At 50.5% G+C, this 20,168-nt stretch overlaps 1 protein-coding gene across 4 annotated transcripts in view; it reads left to right on the top strand.

The window, feature by feature from the left end:
• Positions 1–20,168, top strand: part of KIFC3 (kinesin family member C3) — a 93,523-nt gene that overhangs the window by 60,265 nt on the left and 13,090 nt on the right. For all 4 annotated transcript variants that reach the window (XM_088458432.1, XM_088458434.1, XM_088458435.1 and 1 more), the window contains 3 exons: positions 16,400–16,581; positions 17,690–17,794; positions 17,899–18,029. In XM_088458432.1, coding sequence (XP_088314558.1) covers positions 16,400–16,581; positions 17,690–17,794; positions 17,899–18,029 — 418 coding nt within the window. The remainder of the gene's footprint in view (positions 1–16,399; positions 16,582–17,689; positions 17,795–17,898; positions 18,030–20,168) is intronic.

Below are 20,168 nucleotides of genomic sequence, written 5' to 3'. Positions count from 1 at the left end.
GGGACAGGTGTGCAATACACAGGGACAGGTGTGCAATACACAGTGCATATCGAAAGGTGTGCAATACACAGCGCACAGGGATGGGTGTGCAATACACAGCGCACAGGGATGGGTGTGCAATACACAGTGCACAGGGACATGTGTGCAATACACAGTGCATAGCGAAAGGTGTGCAATACACAGTGCATAGCGAAAGGTGTGCAATACACAGTGCATAGCGAAAGGTGTGCAATATACAGGGACGGGTGTGCAATACACAGCGCATAGCGAAAGGTGTGCAATACACAGCGCATAGCGAAAGGTGTGCAATACACAGGGAAAGGTGTGCAATACACAGTGCATAGCGAAAGGTGTGCAATACACAGTGCATAGCGAAAGGTGTGCAATACACAGTGCATAGCGAAAGGTGTGCAATACACAGTGCATAGCGAAAGGTGTGCAATACACAGCGCACAGGGACGGGTGTGCAATACACAGTGCATAGCGAAAGGTGTGCAATACACAGAGCATAGCGTAAGGTGTGCAATACACAGGGACGGGTGTGCAATACACAGCGCATAGCGAAAGGTGTGCAATACACAGGGACAGGTGTGCAATACACAGTGCATATCGAAAGGTGTGCAATACACAGCGCACAGGGATGGGTGTGCAATACACAGTGCACAGGGACATGTGTGCAATACACAGTGCACAGGGACATGTGTGCAATACACAGTGCATAGCGAAAGGTGTGCAATACACAGTGCATAGCGAAAGGTGTGCAATACACAGCGCATAGCGAAAGGTGTGCAATACACAGGGACGGGTGTGCAATACACAGCGCATAGCGAAAGGTGTGCAATACACAGGGAAAGGTGTGCAATACACAGTGCATAGCGAAAGGTGTGCAATACACAGTGCATAGCGAAAGGTGTGCAATACACAGTACATAGCGAAAGGTGTGCAATACACAGCGCACAGGGACAGGTGTGCAATACACAGCGCACAGGGACGGGTGTGCAATACACAGGGACGGGTGTGCAATACACAGTGCATAGCGAAAGGTGTGCAATACACAGTGCATAGCGAAAGGTGTGCAATACATAGTGCATAGCGAAAGGTGTGCAATACACAGTGCATAGCGAAAGGTGTGCAATACACAGCGCACAGGGACGGGTGTGCAATACACAGTGCATAGCGAAAGGTGTGCAATACACAGGGACGGGTGTGCAATACACAGTGCATAGCGAAAGGTGTGCAATACACAGGGACGGGTGTGCAATACACAGTGCATAGCGAAAGGTGTGCAATACACAGTGCATAGCGAAAGGTGTGCAATACACAGTGCATAGCGAAAGGTGTGCAATACACAGTACATAGCGAAAGGTGTGCAATACACAGTGCACAGGGACAGGTGTGCAATACACAGCGCACAGGGACAGGTGTGCAATACACAGTGCATAGGGACAGGTGTGCAATACACAGCGCACAGGGACGGGTGTGCAATACACAGTGCATAGCGAAAGGTGTGCAATACACAGTGCATAGCGAAAGGTGTGCAATACACAGGGACGGGTGTGCAATACACAGTGCACAGGGACAGGTGTGCAATACACAGCGCATAGCGAAAGGTGTGCAATACACAGGGACGGGTGTGCAATACGCAGCGCATAGCGAAAGGTGTGCAATACACAGGGACGGGTGTGCAATACACAGTGCACAGGGACGGGTGTGCAATACGCAGTGCATAGCGAAAGGTGTGCAATACACAGGGACAGGTGTGCAATACACAGTGCATATCGAAAGGTGTGCAATACACAGTGCACAGGGACATGTGTGCAATACACAGTGCATAGCGAAAGGTGTGCAATACACAGTGCATAGCGAAAGGTGTGCAATACACAGTGCATAGCGAAAGGTGTGCAATACACAGTGCAGAGCGAAAGGTGTGCAATACACAGCGCATAGGGAAAGGTGTGCAATACACAGGGACGGGTGTGCAATACACAGTGCATCGGGAAAGGTGTGCAATACACAGGGACGGGTGTGCAATACACAGCGCACAGGGACATGTGTGCAATACACAGTGCATAGCGAAAGGTGTGCAATACACAGTGCATAGCGAAAGGTGTGCAATACACAGGGACGGGTGTGCAATACACAGTGCATAGCGAAAGGTGTGCAATACACAGGGACGGGTGTGCAATTCACAGTGCATAGCGAAAGGTGTGCAATACACAGTGCATCGCGAAAGGTGTGCAATACACAGCGCACAGGGACGGGTGTGCAATACACAGGGCATAGCGAAAGTTGTGCAATACACAGGGACGGGTGTGCAATACACAGTGCATAGCGAAAGGAGTGCAATACACAGTGCATAGCGAAAGGTGTGCAATACACAGGGACGGGTGTGCAATACACAGCGCACAGGGACGGGTGTGCAATACACAGCGCACAGGGACGGGTGTGCAATACACAGTGCATAGCGAAAGGTGTGCAATACACAGTGCATAGCGAAAGGTGTGCAATACACAGCGCACAGGGACAGGTGTGCAATACACAGCGCACAGGGACGGGTGTGCAATACACAGGGACGGGTGTGCAATACACAGCGCACAGGGACAGGTGTGCAATACACAGTGCATAGCGAAAGGTGTGCAATACACAGGGACGGGTGTGCAATACACAGCGCACAGGGACAGGTGTGCAATACACAGCGCATAGCGAAAGGTGTGCAATACACAGCGCACAGGGACGGGTGTGCAATACACAGTGCATAGCGAAAGGTGTGCAATACACAGCGCATAGGGAAAGGTGTGCAATACACAGCGCACAGGGACGGGTGTGCAATACACAGTGCATAGCGAAATGTGTGCAATACACAGCGCATAGCGAAAGGTGTGCAATACACAGTGCACAGGGACGGGTGTGCAATACACAGCGCATAGCGTAAGGTGTGCAATACACAGCGCATAGCGAAAGGTGTGCAATACACAGGGACGGGTGTGCAATACACAGTGCATAGCGAAAGGTGTGCAATACACAGAGCACAGGGACGGGTGTGCAATACACAGGGACGGGTGTGCAATACACAGTGCATAGCGAAAGGTGTGCAATACACAGTGCACAGGGACGGGTGTGCAATACGCAGTGCATAGCGAAAGGTGTGCAATACACAGGGACAGGTGTGCAATACACAGTGCATATCGAAAGGTGTGCAATACACAGTGCACAGGGACATGTGTGCAATACACAGTGCATAGCGAAATGTGTGCAATACACAGCGCATAGCGAAAGGTGTGCAATACACAGGGACGGGTGTGCAATACACAGTGCATAGCGAAAGGTGTGCAATACACAGGGACAGGTGTGCAATACACAGCGCACAGGGACGGGTGTGCAATACACAGCGCATAGGGACGGGTGTGCAATACACAGCGCATAGCGAAAGGTGTGCAATACACAGCGCATAGCGAAAGGTGTGCAATACACAGCGCATAGCGAAAGGTGTGCAATACACAGTGCATAGCGAAAGGTGTGCAATACACAGTGCATAGGGACAGGTGTGCAATACACAGCGCACAGGGACGGGTGTGCAATACACAGTGCATCGGGAAAGGTGTGCAATACACAGCGCATAGCGAAAGGTGTGCAATACACAGCGCATAGCGAAAGGTGTGCAATACACAGGGACGGGTGTGCAATACACAGTGCATAGCGAAAGGTGTGCAATACACAGTGCATAGCGAAAGGTGTGCAATACACAGGGACAGGTGTGCAATACACAGTGCATATCGAAAGGTGTGCAATACACAGTGCACAGGGACATGTGTGCAATACACAGTGCATAGCGAAAGGTGTGCAATACACAGTGCATAGCGAAAGGTGTGCAATACACAGTGCACAGGGACGGGTGTGCAATCCACAGTGCATCGGGAAAGGTGTGCAATACACAGTGCATCGGGAAAGGTGTGCAATATACAGTGCATAGCGAAATGTGTGCAATACACAGCGCATAGCGAAAGGTGTGCAATACACAGCGCATAGCGAAAGGTGTGCAATACACAGCGCATAGGGAAAGGTGTGCAATACACAGGGATGGGTGTGCAATACACAGTGCATCGGGAAAGGTGTGCAATACACAGGGACGGGTGTGCAATACACAGTGCATCGGGAAAGGTGTGCAATACACAAGGACAGGTGTGCAATACACAGTGCTCAGGGACAGGTGTGCAATACACAGCGCACAGGGACGGGTGTGCAATACACAGTGCATAGCGAAAGGTGTGCAATACACAGGGACGGGTGTGCAATACACAGTGCTCAGGGACAGGTGTGCAATACACAGCGCACAGGGACGGGTGTGCAATACACAGTGCATAGCGAAATGTGTGCAATACACAGCGCATAGCGAAAGGTGTGCAATACACAGTGCATAGCGAAAGGTGTGCAATACACAGGGACAGGTGTGCAATACACAGTGCATCGGGAAAGGTGTGCAATACACAGTGCATCGGGAAAGGTGTGCAATACACAGTGCATAGCGAAAGGTGTGCAATACACAGGGACGGGTGTGCAATCCACAGTGCATAGCGAAAGGTGTGCAAAACACAGCGCACAGGGACAGGTGTGCAATACACAGCGCATAGCGAAAGGTGTGCAATACACAGGGACGGGTGTGCAATACACAGTGCATAGCGAAAGGTGTGCAATACACAGTGCATAGCGAAAGGTGTGCAATACACAGTGCATAGCGAAAGGTGTGCAATACACAGTGCATAGCGAAATGTGTGCAATACACAGTGCACAGGGACAGGTGTGCAATACACAGTGCATAGCGAAAGGTGTGCAATACACAGTGCATAGCGAATGGTGTGCAATACACAGTGCATAGCGAAAGGTGTGCAATCCACAGTGCATAGCGAAAGGTGTGCAAAACACAGCGCACAGGGACAGGTGTGCAATACACAGGGACGGGTGTGCAATACACAGTGCATAGCGAAAGGTGTGCAATACACAGCGCATAGCGAAAGGTGTGCAATACACAGCGAAAGGTGTGCAATACACAGTGCATAGCGAAAGGTGTGCAATACACAGTGCATAGCGAAAGGTGTGCAATACACAGTGCACAGGGTCAGGTGTGCAATACACAGTGCACAGGGACAGGTGTGCAATACACAGGGACAGGTGTGCAATACACAGTGCTCAGGGACGGGTGTGCAATACACAGTGCATATCGAAAGGTGTGCAATACACAGCGCACAGGGACGGGTGTGCAATACACAGTGCATAGCGAAAGGTGTGCAATACACAGGGACAGGTGTGCAATACACAGTGCACAGGGACTTGTGTGCAATACACAGTGCATAGCGAAAGGTGTGCAATGCACAGGGACGGGTGTGCAATACACAGTGCATAGCGAAATGTGTGCAATACACAGTGCATAGCGAAAGGTGTGCAATACACAGTGCATAGCGAAAGGTGTGCAATATACAGGGACGGGTGAGCAATACACAGTGCATAGCGAAAGGTGTGCAATACACAGTGCATAGCGAAAGGTGTGCAATACACAGGGACGGGTGTGCAATACACAGGGACGGGTGTGCAATACACAGTGCATAGCGAAAGGTGTGCAATACACAGAGCACAGGGACGGGTGTGCAATACACAGCGCATAGCGAAAGGTGTGCAATACACAGTGCATAGCGAAAGGTGTGCAATACACAGTGCATAGCGAAAGGTGTGCAATACACAGCGCACAGGGACGGGTGTGCAATACACAGCGCACAGTGACGGGTGTGCAATACACAGTGCATAGCGAAAGGTGTGCAATACACAGCGCACAGGGAAGGGTGTGCAATACACAGTGCATAGCGAAAGGTGTGCAATACACAGTGCATAGCGAAAGGTGTGCAATACACAGTGCACAGGGACGGGTGTGCAATACACAGCGCACAGGGACGGGTGTGCAATACACAGCGCTCAGGGACAGGTGTGCAATACACAGTGCATAGCGAAAGGTGTGCAATACACAGGGACAGGTGTGCAATACACAGTGCATAGCGAAATGTGTGCAATACACAGTGCATCGGGAAAGGTGTGCAATACACAGGGACGGGTGTGCAATACACAGCGCACAGGGACGGGTGTGCAATACACAGTGCTCAGGGACAGGTGTGCAATACACAGTGCATAGCGAAAGGTGTGCAATACACAGGGACAGGTGTGCAATACACAGTGCATAGCGAAATGTGTGCAATACACAGTGCATCGGGACAGGTGTGTAATACACAGTGCATAGCGAAAGGTGTGCAATACACAGGGACGGGTGTGCAATACACAGTGCACAGGGACGGGTGTGCAATACACAGTGCATAGCGAAAGGTGTGCAATACACAGTGCATAGCGAAAGGTGTGCAATACACAGTGCATCGGGAAAGGTGTGCAATACACAGCGCATAGCGAAAGGTGTGCAATACACAGGGACGGGTGTGCAATACACAGTGCACAGGGACGGGTGTGCAATACACAGTGCATAGCGAAAGGTGTGCAATACACAGTGCATAGCGAAATGTGTGCAATACACAGTGCATCGGGAAAGGTGTGCAATACACAGTGCACAGGGTCGGGTGTGCAATACACAGCGCATAGCGAAAGGTGTGCAATACACAGGGAAAGGTGTGCAATACACAGTGCATAGCGAAAGGTGTGCAATACACAGTGCATAGGTAAAGGTGTGCAATACACAGTACATAGCGAAAGGTGTGCAATACACAGCGCACAGGGACAGGTGTGCAATACACAGTGCATAGGGACAGGTGAGCAATACACAGCGCACAGGGACGGGTGTGCAATACACAGGGACGGGTGTGCAATACACAGTGCATAGCGAAAGGTGTGCAATACACAGCGCACAGGGACAGGTGTGCAATACACAGTGCACAGGGACGGGTGTGCAATACACAGCGCACAGGGACGGGTGTGCAATACACAGCGCATAGCGAAAGGTGTGCAATACACAGTGCACAGGGACAGGTGTGCAATACACAGTGCATAGCGAAAGGTGTGCAATACACAGGGACAGGTGTGCAATACACAGTGCATAGCGAAAGGTGTGCAATACACAGTGCATAGCGAAAGGTGTGCAATACACAGGGACGGGTGTGCAATACACAGCGCACAGGGATGGGTGTGCAATACACAGTGCATAGCGAAAGGTGTGCAATACACAGGGACGGGTGTGCAATACACAGTGCACAGGGACAGGTGTGCAATACACAGCGCATAGCGAAAGGTGTGCAATACACAGGGACGGGTGTGCAATACACAGTGCATAGCGAAAGGTGTGCAATACACAGGGCATAGCGAAAGGTGTGCAATACACAGTGCATAGCGAAAGGTGTGCAATACACAGTGCATAGCGAAAGGTGTGCAATACACAGTGCATAGCGAAAGTGTGCAATACACAGTTCATAGCGAAAGGTGTGCAATACACAGTGCACAGGGACAGGTGTGCAATACACAGCGCATAGCGAAAGGTGTGCAATACACAGTGCATAGCGAAAGGTGTGCAATACACAGGGACGGGTGTGCAATACACAGCGCATAGCGAAAGGTGTGCAATACACAGCGCACAGGGAAAGGTGTGCAATACACAGCGCACAGGGACGGGTGTGCAATACACAGTGCATAGCGAAAGGTGTGCAATACACAGGGACGGGTGTGCAATACACAGTGCATAGCGAAAGGTGTGCAATACACAGCGCACAGGGACGGGTGTGCAATACACAGTGCATAGCGAAAGGTGTGCAATACACAGTGCATAGCGAAAGGTGTGCAATACACAGGGCATAGCGAAAGGTGTGCAATACACAGTGCATCGGGAAAGGTGTGCAATACACAGAGCACAGGGACGGGTGTGCAATACACAGGGACGGGTGTGCAATACACAGTGCATAGCGAAAGGTGTGCAATACACAGTGCATAGCGAAAGGTGTGCAATACACAGCGCATAGGGAAAGTTGTGCAATACACAGTGCTCAGGGACAGGTGTGCAATACACAGCGCACAGGGACGGGTGTGCAATACACAGCGCATAGGGACGGGTGTGCAATACACAGTGCATAGCGAAAGGTGTGCAATACACAGTGCATAGCGAAAGGTGTGCAATACACAGTGCATAGCGAAAGGTGTGCAATACACAGTGCATAGCGAAAGGTGTGCAATACACAGTGCACAGGGACGGGTGTGCAATACACAGCGCATAGCGAAAGGTGTGCAATACACAGCGCATAGGGAAAGGTGTGCAATACACAGTGCTCAGGGACAGGTGTGCAATACACAGCGCACAGGGACGGGTGTGCAATACACAGTGCATAGCGAAAGGTGTGCAATACACAGTGCATCGGGAAAGGTGTGCAATACACAGCGCATAGCGAAAGATGTGCAATACACAGGGACGGGTGTGCAATACACAGGGACGGGTGTGCAATACACAGCGCATAGGGACGGGTGTGCAATACACAGTGCAGCGGGAAAGGTGTGCAATACACAGTGCATAGCAAAATGTGTGCAATACACAGCGCACAGGGACAGGTGTGCAATACACAGTGCATAGCGAAAGGTGTGCAATACACAGTGCATAGCGAAAGGTGTGCAATACACAGGGACGGGTGTGCAATACACAGGGACGGGTGTGCAATACACAGTGCATAGCGAAAGGTGTGCAATACACAGAGCACAGGGACGGGTGTGCAATACACAGTGCATAGCGAAAGGTGTGCAATACACAGGGACGGGTGTGCAATACACAGTGCATAGCGAAAGGTGTGCAATACACAGTGCATAGCGAAAGGTGTGCAATACACAGCGCACAGGGACGGGTGTGCAATACACAGTGCATAGCGAAAGGTGTGCAATACATCGGGAAAGGTGTGCAATACACAGCGCACAGGGACGGGTGTGCAATACACAGCGCACAGGGACGGGTGTGCAATACACAGCGCATAGCGAAAGGTGTGCAATACACAGTGCATAGCGAAAGGTGTGCAATACACAGTGCATAGCGAAAGGTGTGCAATACACAGGGACGGGTGTGCAATACACAGTGCATAGCGAAAGGTGTGCAATACACAGTGCATAGCGAAAGGTGTGCAATACACAGTGCATAGCGAAAGGTGTGCAATACACAGGGACAGGTGTGCAATACACAGTGCATAGCGAAAGGTGTGCAATACACAGTGCATAGCGAATGGTGTGCAATACACAGCGCATAGCGAAAGGTGTGCAATACACAGGGACAGGTGTGCAATACACAGTGCATAGCGAAAGGTGTACAATACACAGTGCATCGGGACAGGTGTGCAATACACAGCGCATAGCGAAAGGTGTGCAATACACAGGGACGGGTGTGCAATACACAGGGACGGGTGTGCAATACACAGCGCACAGGGACAGGTGTGCAATACACAGCGCACAGGGATGGGTGTGCAATACACAGTGCATAGCGAAAGGTGTGCAATACACAGTGCATAGCGAAAGGTGTGCAATACACAGTGCATCGGGAAAGGTGTGCAATACACAGCGCACAGGGACGGGTGTGCAATACACAGGGACGGGTGTGCAATACACAGTGCATAGCGAAAGGTGTGCAATACACAGCGCATAGCGAAAGGTGTGCAATACACAGGGACAGGTGTGTAATACACAGTGCATAGCGAAAGGTGTGCAATACACAGTGCATAGCGAAAGGTGTGCAATACACAGTGCATAGCGAAAGGTGTGCAATACACAGTGCATAGCGAAAGGTGTGCAATACACAGGGACGGGTGTGCAATACACAGTGCATAGCGAAAGGTGTGCAATACACAGCGCACAGGGACGGGTGTGCAATACACAGTGCATAGCGAAAGGTGTGCAATACACAGCGCATAGCGAAAGGTGTGCAATACACAGTGCATAGCGAAAGGTGTACAATACACAGTGCATCGGGACAGGTGTGTAATACACAGTGCATAGCGAAAGGTGTGCAATACACAGGGACGGGTGTGCAATACACAGTGCACAGGGACGGGTGTGCAATACACAGTGCATAGCGAAAGGTGTGCAATACACAGCGCACAGGGACAGGTGTGCAATACACAGTGCATCGGGAAAGGTGTGCAATACACAGCGCATAGCGAAAGATGTGCAATACACAGGGACGGGTGTGCAATACACAGGGACGGGTGTGCAATACACAGCGCACAGGGACAGGTGTGCAATACACAGTGCTCAGGGACAGGTGTGCAATACACAGTGCATAGCAAAATGTGTGCAATACACAGCGCACAGGGACAGGTGTGCAATACACAGTGCATAGCGAAAGGTGTGCAATACACAGGGACGGGTGTGCAATACACAGTGCATAGGGACGGGTGTGCAATACACAGTGCATAGCGAAAGGTGTGCAATACACAGCGCAAATCGAAAGGTGTGCAATACACAGTGCATCGCGAAAGGTGTGCAATACACAGGGACGGGTGTGCAATACACAGTGCACAGGGACGGGTGTGCAATACACAGTGCATAGGGACGGGTGTGCAATACACAGTGCATAGCGAAAGGTGTGCAATACACAGCGCAAATCGAAAGGTGTGCAATACACAGTGCATAGCGAAAGGTGTGCAATACACAGTGCATAGCGAAAGGTGTGCAATACACAGTGCACAGGGACGGGTGTGCAATACACAGTGCATAGCGAAAGGTGTGCAATACACAGGGACGGTTGTGCAATACACAGTGCATCGGGAAAGGTGTGCAATACACAGTGCATAGCGAAAGGTGTGCAATACACAGTGCATAGCGAAAGGTGTGCAATACACAGTGCATAGCGAAAGGTGTGCAATACACAGTGCATAGCAAAAGGTGTACAATACACAGTGCATAGTGAAAGGTGTGCAATACACAGGGACGGGTGTGCAATACACAGCGCACAGGGACGGGTGTGCAATACACAGCGCACAGGGACGGGTGTGCAATACACAGTGCATAGGGACGGGTGTGCAATACACAGCGCACAGGGCCGGGTGTGCAATACACAGTGCATCGGGAAAGGTGTGCAATACACAGTGCATAGCGAAAGGTGTACAATACACAGTGCATAGCGAAAGGTGTGCAATACACAGCGCATAGGGACGGGTGTGCAATACACAGTGCATAGCGAAATGTGTGCAATACACAGTGCATAGCGAAAGGTGTGCAATACACAGTGCACAGGGACAGGTGTGCAATACACAGGGACGGGTGTGCAATACACAGTGCATAGCGAAAGGTGTGCAATACACAGTGCATAGCGAAAGGTGTGCAATACACAGGGACGGGTGTGCAATACACAGCGCACAGGGACGGGTGTGCAATACACAGCGCACTGGGACGGGTGTGCAATACACAGCGCACAGGGACGGGTGTGCAATACACAGTGCATAGCGAAAGGTGTGCAATACACAACGCACAGGGACCGGTGTGCAATACACAGGGACGGGTGTGCAATACACAGTGCATAGCGAAAGGTGTGCAATACACAGTGCATAGCAAAAGGTGTGCAATACACAGTGCACAGGGACAGGTGTGCAATACACAGGGACAGGTGTGCAATACACAGCGCACAGGGACGGGTGTGCAATACACAGTGCATAGCGAAAGGTGTGCAATACACAGGGACGGGTGTGCAATACACAGCGCACAGGGATGGGTGTGCAATACACAGCGCACAGGGACGGGTGTGCAATACACAACGCACAGCGAAAGGTGTGCAATACACAGGGACGGGTGTGCAATACACAGCGCACAGGGATGGGTGTGCAATACACAGCGCACAGGGACGGGTGTGCAATACACAGCGCACAGCGAAAGGTGTGCAATACACAGTGCATAGCGAAAGGTGTGCAATACACAGTGCATAGCGAAAGGTGTGCAATACACAGCGCATAGCGAAAGGTGTGCAATACACAGGGACGGGTGTGCAATACACAGTGCATAGCGAAAGGTGTGCAATACACAGTGCATAGGGACGGGTGTGCAATACACAGGGACAGGTGTGCAATACACAGTGCATAGCGAAAGGTGTGCAATACACAGTGCATAGCGAAAGGTGTGCAATACACAGCACACAGGGACCGGTGTGCAATACACAGTGCATAGCGAAAGGTGTGCAATACACAGTGCATAGGGATGGGTGTGCAATACACAGCGCACTGGGCCGGGTGTGCAATACACAGTGCATAGCGAAAGGTGTGCAATACACAGTGCATCGGGAAAGGTGTGCAATACACAGTGCATAGCGAAAGGTGTGCAATACACAGTGCATAGCGAAAGGTGTGCAATACACAGTGCATAGGGACGGGTGTGCAATACACAGCGCACTGGGCCGGGTGTGCAATACACAGCGCACAGGGACGGGTGTGCAATACACAGCGCACTGGGCCGGGTGTGCAATACACAGGGACGGGTGTGCAATACACAGTGCATAGCGAAAGGTGTGCAATACACAGTGCATAGCGAAAGGGGTGCAATACACAGTGCATAGCGAAAGGTGTGCAATACACAGTGCATAGGGACGGGTGTGCAATACACAGTGCATAGGGACGGGTGTGCAATACACAGGGACGGGTGTGCAATACACAGGGACGGGTGTGCAATACACAGTGCATAGCGAAAGGTGTGCAATACACAGTGCATAGCGAAAGGTGTGCAATACACAGTGCATAGCGAAAGGTGTGCAATACACAGTGCATAGCGAAAGGTGTGCAATACACAGTGCATAGGGACGGGTGTGCAATACACAGTGCACAGGGACGGGTGAGCAATACACAGTGCATAGCGAAAGGTTTGCAATACACAGTGCATAGGGACGGGTGTGCAATACACAGGGACACGTGTGCAATACACAGTGCACAGGGATGGGTGTGCAATACACAGTGCATAGCGAAAGGTGTGCAATACACAGTGCATAGGGACGGGTGTGCAATACACAGTGCACAGGGACGGGTGAGCAATACACAGTGCATAGCGAAAGGTGTGCAATACACAGTGCATAGCGAAAGGTGTGCAATACACAGGGACACGTGTGCAATACACAGTGCACAGGGATGGGTGTGCAATACACAGTGCATAGCGAAAGGTGTGCAATACACAGCGCACAGGGACGGGTGTGCAATACACAGCGCACTGGGACGGGTGTGCAATACACAGTGCATAGCGAAAGGTGTGCAATACACAGTGCATCGGGAAAGGTGTGCAATACACAGTGCATAGCGAAAGGTGTGCAATACACAGTGCATAGCGAAAGGTGTGCAATACACAGTGCATAGCGAAAGGTGTGCAATACACAGGGACGGGTGTGCAATACACAGTGCATAGCGAAAGGTGTGCAATACACAGCGCACAGGGACGGGTGTGCAATACACAGTGCATAGCGAAAGGTGTGCAATACACAGTGCATAGCGAAAGGTGTGCAATACACAGGGACGGGTGTGCAATACACAGTGCATAGCGAAAGGTGTGCAATACACAGCGCACAGGGACGGGTGTGCAATACACAGTGCATAGTGAAAGGTGTGCAATACACAGGGACGGGTGTGCAATACACAGCGCATAGCGAAAGGTGTGCAATACACAGTGCATAGCGAAAGGTGTGCAATACATAGTGCATAGGGCCGGGTGTGCAATACACAGCGCACAGGGACGGGTGTGCAATACACAGTGCACAGGGACGGGTGTGCAATACACAGTGCATAGCGAAAGGTGTACAATACACAGTGCACAGGGACGGGTGTGCAATACACAGTGCATAGCGAAAGGTGTACAATACACAGTGCACAGGGACGGGTGTGCAATACACAGCACACAGGGACGGGTGTGCAATACACAGTGCACAGCGAAAGGTGTGCAATACACAGTGCATAGCGAAAGGTGTGCAATACACAGGGACGGGTGTGCAATACACAGCGCATAGCGAAAGGTGTGCAATACACAGTGCATAGCGAAAGGTGTGCAATACACAGCGCACTGGGCCGGGTGTGCAATACACAGCGCACAGGGACGGGTGTGCAATACACAGTGCACAGGGACGGGTGTGCAATACACAGTGCATAGCGAAAGGTGTACAATACACAGTGCACAGGGACGGGTGTGCAATACACAGTGCATAGCGAAAGGTGTGCAATACACAGTGCATAGCGAAAGGTGTGCAATACACAGGGACGGGTGTGCAATACACAGCGCATAGCGAAAGGTGTGCAATACACAGTGGATAGCGAAAGGTGTGCAATACATAGTGCATCGGGAAAGGTGTGCAATACACAGCGCACTGGGCCGGTTGTGCAATACACAGTGCATAGCGAAAGGTGTACAATACACAGTGCATAGCGAAAGGTGTGCAATACACAGTGCATAGCGAAAGGTGTGCAATACACAGTGCATAGCGAAAGGTGTGCAATACACAGGGACGGGTGTGCAATACACAGTGCATAGCGAAAGGTGTGCAATACACAGTGCACAGGGACGGGTGTGCAATACACAGGGACGGGTGTGCAATACACAGCGCACAGGGATGGGTGTGCAATACACAGGGACGGGTGTGCAATACACAGCGCACTGGGCCGGTTGTGCAATACACAGCGCACAGGGACGGGTGTGCAATACACAGTGCATAGCGAAAGGTGTACAATACACAGTGCATAGCGAAAGGTGTGCAATACACAGTGCATAGCGAAAGGTGTGCATTACACAGGGACGGGTGTGCAATACACAGCGCACAGGGACGGGTGTGCAATACACAGTGCATAGCGAAAGGTGTGCAATACACAGCGCACAGGGACGGGTGTGCAATACACAGCGCACTGGGACGGGTGTGCAATACACAGTGCATAGCGAAAGGTGTGCAATACACAGTGCATAGCGAAAGGTGTGCAATACACAGTGCATAGCGAAAGGTGTGCAATACACTGGGACGGGTGTGCAATACACAGTGCATAGCGAAAGGTGTACAATACACAGTGCACAGGGACGGGTGTGCAATACACAGCGCACAGGGACTGGTGTGCAATACACAGCGCACTGGGACGGGTGTGCAATACACAGTGCATAGGGACGGGTGTGCAATACACAGCGCACTGGGACGGGTGTGCAATACACAGTGCATAGCGAAAGGTGTGCAATACACAGTGCACAGGGACGGGTGTGCAATACACAGCGCACAGGGACGGGTGTGCAATACACAGCGCATAGCGAAAGGTGTACAATACACAGTGCACAGGGACGGGTGTGCAATACACAGCGCACTGGGACGGGTGTGCAATACACAGTGCATAGCGAAAGGTGTACAATACACAGTGCACAGGGACGGGTGTGCAATACACAGCGCACTGGGACGGGTGTGCAATACACAGTGCATAGGGACGGGTGTGCAATACACAGTGCACAGGGACAGGTGTGCAATACACAGTGCACAGCGAAAGGTGTGCAATACACAGTGCATAGCGAAAGGTGTGCAATACACAGCGTACAGGGATGGGTGTGCAATACACAGTGCATAAGGACGGGTGTGCAATACACAGCGCACTGGGACGGGTGTGCAATACACAGTGCATAGCGAAATGTGTGCAATACACAGTGCACAGGGACGGGTGTGCAATACACAGCGCACAGGGACGGGTGTGCAATACACAGCGCACAGGGACGGGTGTGCAATACACAGTGCACAGGGACGGGTGTGCAATACACAGTGCATAGCGAAAGGTGTGCAATACACAGGGACGGGTGTGCAATACACAGCGCATAGCGAAAGGTGTGCAATACACAGTGCATAGCGAAAGGTGTGCAATACACAGTGCATAGGGATGGGTGTGCAATACACAGCGCACTGGGCCGGGTGTGCAATACACAGCGCACAGGGACGGGTGTGCAATACACAGTGCATAGCGAAAGGTGTGCAATACACAGGGACGGGTGTGCAATACACAGTGCATCGGGACAGGTGTGCAATACACAGTGCATAGCGAAAGGTGTGCAATACACAGTGCATAGGGATGGGTGTGCAATACACAGCGCACTGGGCCGGGTGTGCAATACACAGCGCACAGGGACGGGTGTGCAATACACAGTGCATAGCGAAAGGTGTGCAATACACAGGGACGGGTGTTCAATACACAGTGCATCGGGACAGGTGTGCAATACACAGTGCACAGGGACGGGTGTGCAATACACAGTGCACAGGGACGGGTGTATCTGAGCACTGGCTGGGGCGTGGCGCTGTGACACTGTATTATTAATTTGTTAGATTGTGTGGGGCTAGGTTGGGTGTTTGTTCCAGGTCCTACAGACTGCTACCTTCCACACGTCAGAATTGTATTGACTATAAATATATCACCTGTCTTCAAAGGGAATATTCGTGTTTTCGCTCGTGTCCGGCCAATAGCCGCTGTGGACGGGACAGGCCTAGGAGCACAGAATGTGGTGACCTTTGACCAGGATGATGATGGGATGTTGTATATTGCACATAAAGGAAAGAATCTCAGTTTTGAACTTGACAAAGTTTTTACGCCCAGTGCCACACAAGAGGAGGTGAGAGAGCAATGGTGGAGGGGCCAGCAGAGAGGTAAACTGATGGAGGGAATGTCGGAGGTGAGAGCAGGAGACTGATGGTGGAGAGAGAAGATCTAGGAGGTGACACTAGGAGAATGGTGTGGGAGAGAGAAGATGAAATAAGGGAGACTAGAAAAGTGAAGGTGTAGAGAGGAGATGTAGGAGGTGAATCTCTAAGAGACTGATGGTGGAGAGAGGAGATGTAGGAGGTGAGACCAGGAAAATGATGGTGGAGGGTGGAGATGAGATTAGGAGACTGATGGTGGAGAAAGGAAATGTAGGAGGTGAGATATATGAGGTGAAACTAGGAGAGTCATGGTGGAGAGAGGAGATGTAGGATGTGAGACTAGGAGAGTCATGGTGGTGAGTTTTATGAGGTGAGACAGATGGAGGTGAGAAGAAGAGTAAGGTTATATTGAAAAGGATCAAATGGGGGGTGTTCCAGCTCTTCTCCAACCTTCTATCCTCTGGATGTGTGGGTTATTTTACCTCAAAAATATGCAACAGTAGACACTGTTGTTATTTTATGTAACCCTTTCTAAGTATCCTAAGGGCTATGAGAAGGAGTGCAAGCCACCAGTGCAATCTGCAATCACTGGCGGGTAATAGTGCAATATTACCCAAGGCTGGATTACATGCAAGAATTGGTGAGCAGATGTCATAATGAGTGTATGCTATTGGACTCACACAGTGCACACTAGATTTGTTTATCCTCTTTTTTTAATCAAATAACCCGCACATCTTGATCCAGCTGTCTTCTAGGAATCTATTGGTTGAGTTCCAAAAGTTTGAGCTGCATATTTCTAACCTTCGTAGGACCTTTATACGTTGCCAAAAGTTATCTTCACTTCTCATATATTGGTAGAGGAGACATGTTGGAGGCTGGGATAGTGGAAGGAAGAGATTTAGGAGATGAACAGAAAGACAATGGTGGTGGAGAGAGCAGATGACGCAAGTGAGAACTAAGGGAGGGTGATGGTGGAAAGGGCAGATTTTGGAGGTAGAAAGAACAGGGATGTGGCACAGAGATGGTCTGAGGGTCCACATACAGTTGGATGGTAAAGAAGTCTGATACTTCTCTCTGTAGGTTTTTACTGAGGTCTCTCCGCTCATCACCTCCTGCCTAGATGGGTACAGTGTTTGTATTCTGGCCTATGGGCAGACCGGTTCTGGCAAGACATTCAGCATGGAGGTGAGTGCCGCCACTTTATTATCAGTCTGATGGCTGCAAGGAGGGTGGGAGAGGGGTCTCCGGATATCACTATCGGATTGTTTGGTTACGTTGTATTTCTCTAGGGCACCCCCTCTAATCCTGGTATTAACCAAAGGGCGTTACACCTCCTCCTGGCAGAGGTGAGTGAGAGATCCAGCTGCTGGCAGCATCAACTGAGTATCAGCATGGTGGAGATCTACAATGAGTCACTGCGGTGAGTGTGCCGGCTGCGGTGACTTTGGTTGTTGCGGTTAGTGTGTGGGCACATTGTGCTGTATATGACCCCCAGCAATACATGACAAACTTTTGTAAGAGATTATTAAAGAACTAATATGCCCGTGGCAAATATTTTGCCAATTTGTACCCAGAACATAGGTACGGAAAATGCTTCGCTAGATGGTTGGGAGTTGCAAGCGTGGAATCCATTTGTTGGAGAGAGTAGGTCAGGGAAGAGCGCCACCTAACGTGACATTTCCTTACACTACTACTCCCAACTGTAACAGTAAGGCCGGGTGACGGGGCAGTGTGTCACATGACATCAGTCAGCTCAGTGGCACCCCCACCAGGCACTACAGCTTAATTGGACTCCACCTATGGTAAATTCAGTTGATTGGACATGATTTGGAAAGGCATACACCTGTCTATATAAGGTCCCACACGTGACAGTGCATGTCAGAGCACAAACCAAGCATGAAAACAAGGAATTGTCTGTAGACTTCCGAGACAGGATTGTCTCGAGGCACAAATATGGGGAAGGATACAGAAAATGATCTGCTGCTTTGAAGGTCGCAATGAGCACAGTGGCCTCCATCATCCGTAAATGGAAGAAGTTCGGAACCACCAGGACTCAGCCATCCAACTAGGAAGTATAAACTGAGCGTTCGGGGGAGAAGAACCCGATGGTCACTCTGTCCGAGCTACAGCATTTCTCTGTAGAGAGAGGAGAACCTTCCAGAAGGACAACCATCTCTGCAGCAATCCATCAATCAGGCCTGTATGGTAGAGTGGCCAGACAGAAGCCACACTTTTGCAAAAAGCACATGGCAGCCCACCTGGAGTTTGCCAAAATGCACCTGAAGGACTCTCAGACCATGAGAGACAAAGGTTGAACTCTTTGGCGTGAATCCTTGGCGTTATGTTTGGAGCAAACCAGGCACCGCTCATCACCAGGCCAATACCATCCCTACAGTGAAGCATGGTGGTGGCAGCATCATGCTGTGGGGATGTGTATCAGCGGCAGGAACTGGGAGACTATACATTGCTGTATTCATCTTTCCCTCTATCCTGACTAGAGACATCCTGGATGAAAACCTGCTAGAGAGCGCTCCTGACCTCAGACTGGGGCGACGGTTCATCTTTCAGCAGGACAACGACCCTAAGAACACAGCCAAGATATCACAGGAATGGCTTCAGGACAACTCTGTGAATGTCCCTGAGTGGCCCAGCCAGAGCCCAGACTTGAATCCGATTGAACATCTCTGGAGAGATCTGAAAATGGCACCGACGCTTCCCATCCAACCTGATGGAGCCTGAGAGGTGCTGCAAAGAGGAATGGGCAAAACTGCCCAAAGACAGGTGTGCCAAGCTTGTGGCATCATATTCAAAGAGACTTCAGGCTGTAATTGCTGCCAAAGGTGCATCAACAAAGTATTGAGCAGAGGCCGTGACTACTTATGTACATGTGATGTCTTAGGTGTTTTTTTTTTTTTTAATTAAATTTGCAAAAATCTCAAAAAATCTTTTTACACTTTGTCATTATGGGGTATTGTGTGTAGAATTTTGAGTACAAAAATGAATTTATTCCATTTTGGAATAAGGCTGTAACATTGCAAAATGGTAAAAAAGTGAAGCGCTGTGAATACTTTCCGGATGCAGTGTATGATTGCAGAACGAGCTCTTGCAGAGTCCTTCTCTCTTAGACCCAGTCTGATGCTGGCCGCACACATGGCGATGTGTACGATTTCCCTGGAAACTCTCCCCGGCAGCTCAGCACACGATCTGCACACGATTTGGTGTCCAATCTTCATACGATCTCTCCTGCAGTCAGACTATCACGGTGCATCGGGTCCTAGATTGTCAGATCTGCCCTACTGCACGGCAAATCTGAAGATGCGATGTGCGACCAGCGGGGATGCGCATCGCATTGTGAGTGGGAATCACGATTTACTCAGGATTTGGCCATATTTTACACGATCTGTCGTTCCAATGTGTTGGGATCGGCCAGATCGGTAAAATATCGCTGTGTGTGTGGCCAGCTTGAGCTTTATTATTCAAAGAAGACTTTTTAGTGCTGCGACAATATCGGCTAATTTGACACGGACTATTAGGGCCAAAAATCAGATTTGGGTATTTT

Source organism: Taudactylus pleione, unplaced genomic scaffold (assembly GCF_031769625.1).
Source record: "Taudactylus pleione unplaced genomic scaffold, aTauple2 ptg000832l, whole genome shotgun sequence".
NCBI classification, from domain to species: Eukaryota; Metazoa; Chordata; class Amphibia; order Anura; family Myobatrachidae; genus Taudactylus; species Taudactylus pleione.
Note: the sequence above shows the minus strand (reverse complement) of the source record. Positions and strands in the feature narration are given on the sequence as shown.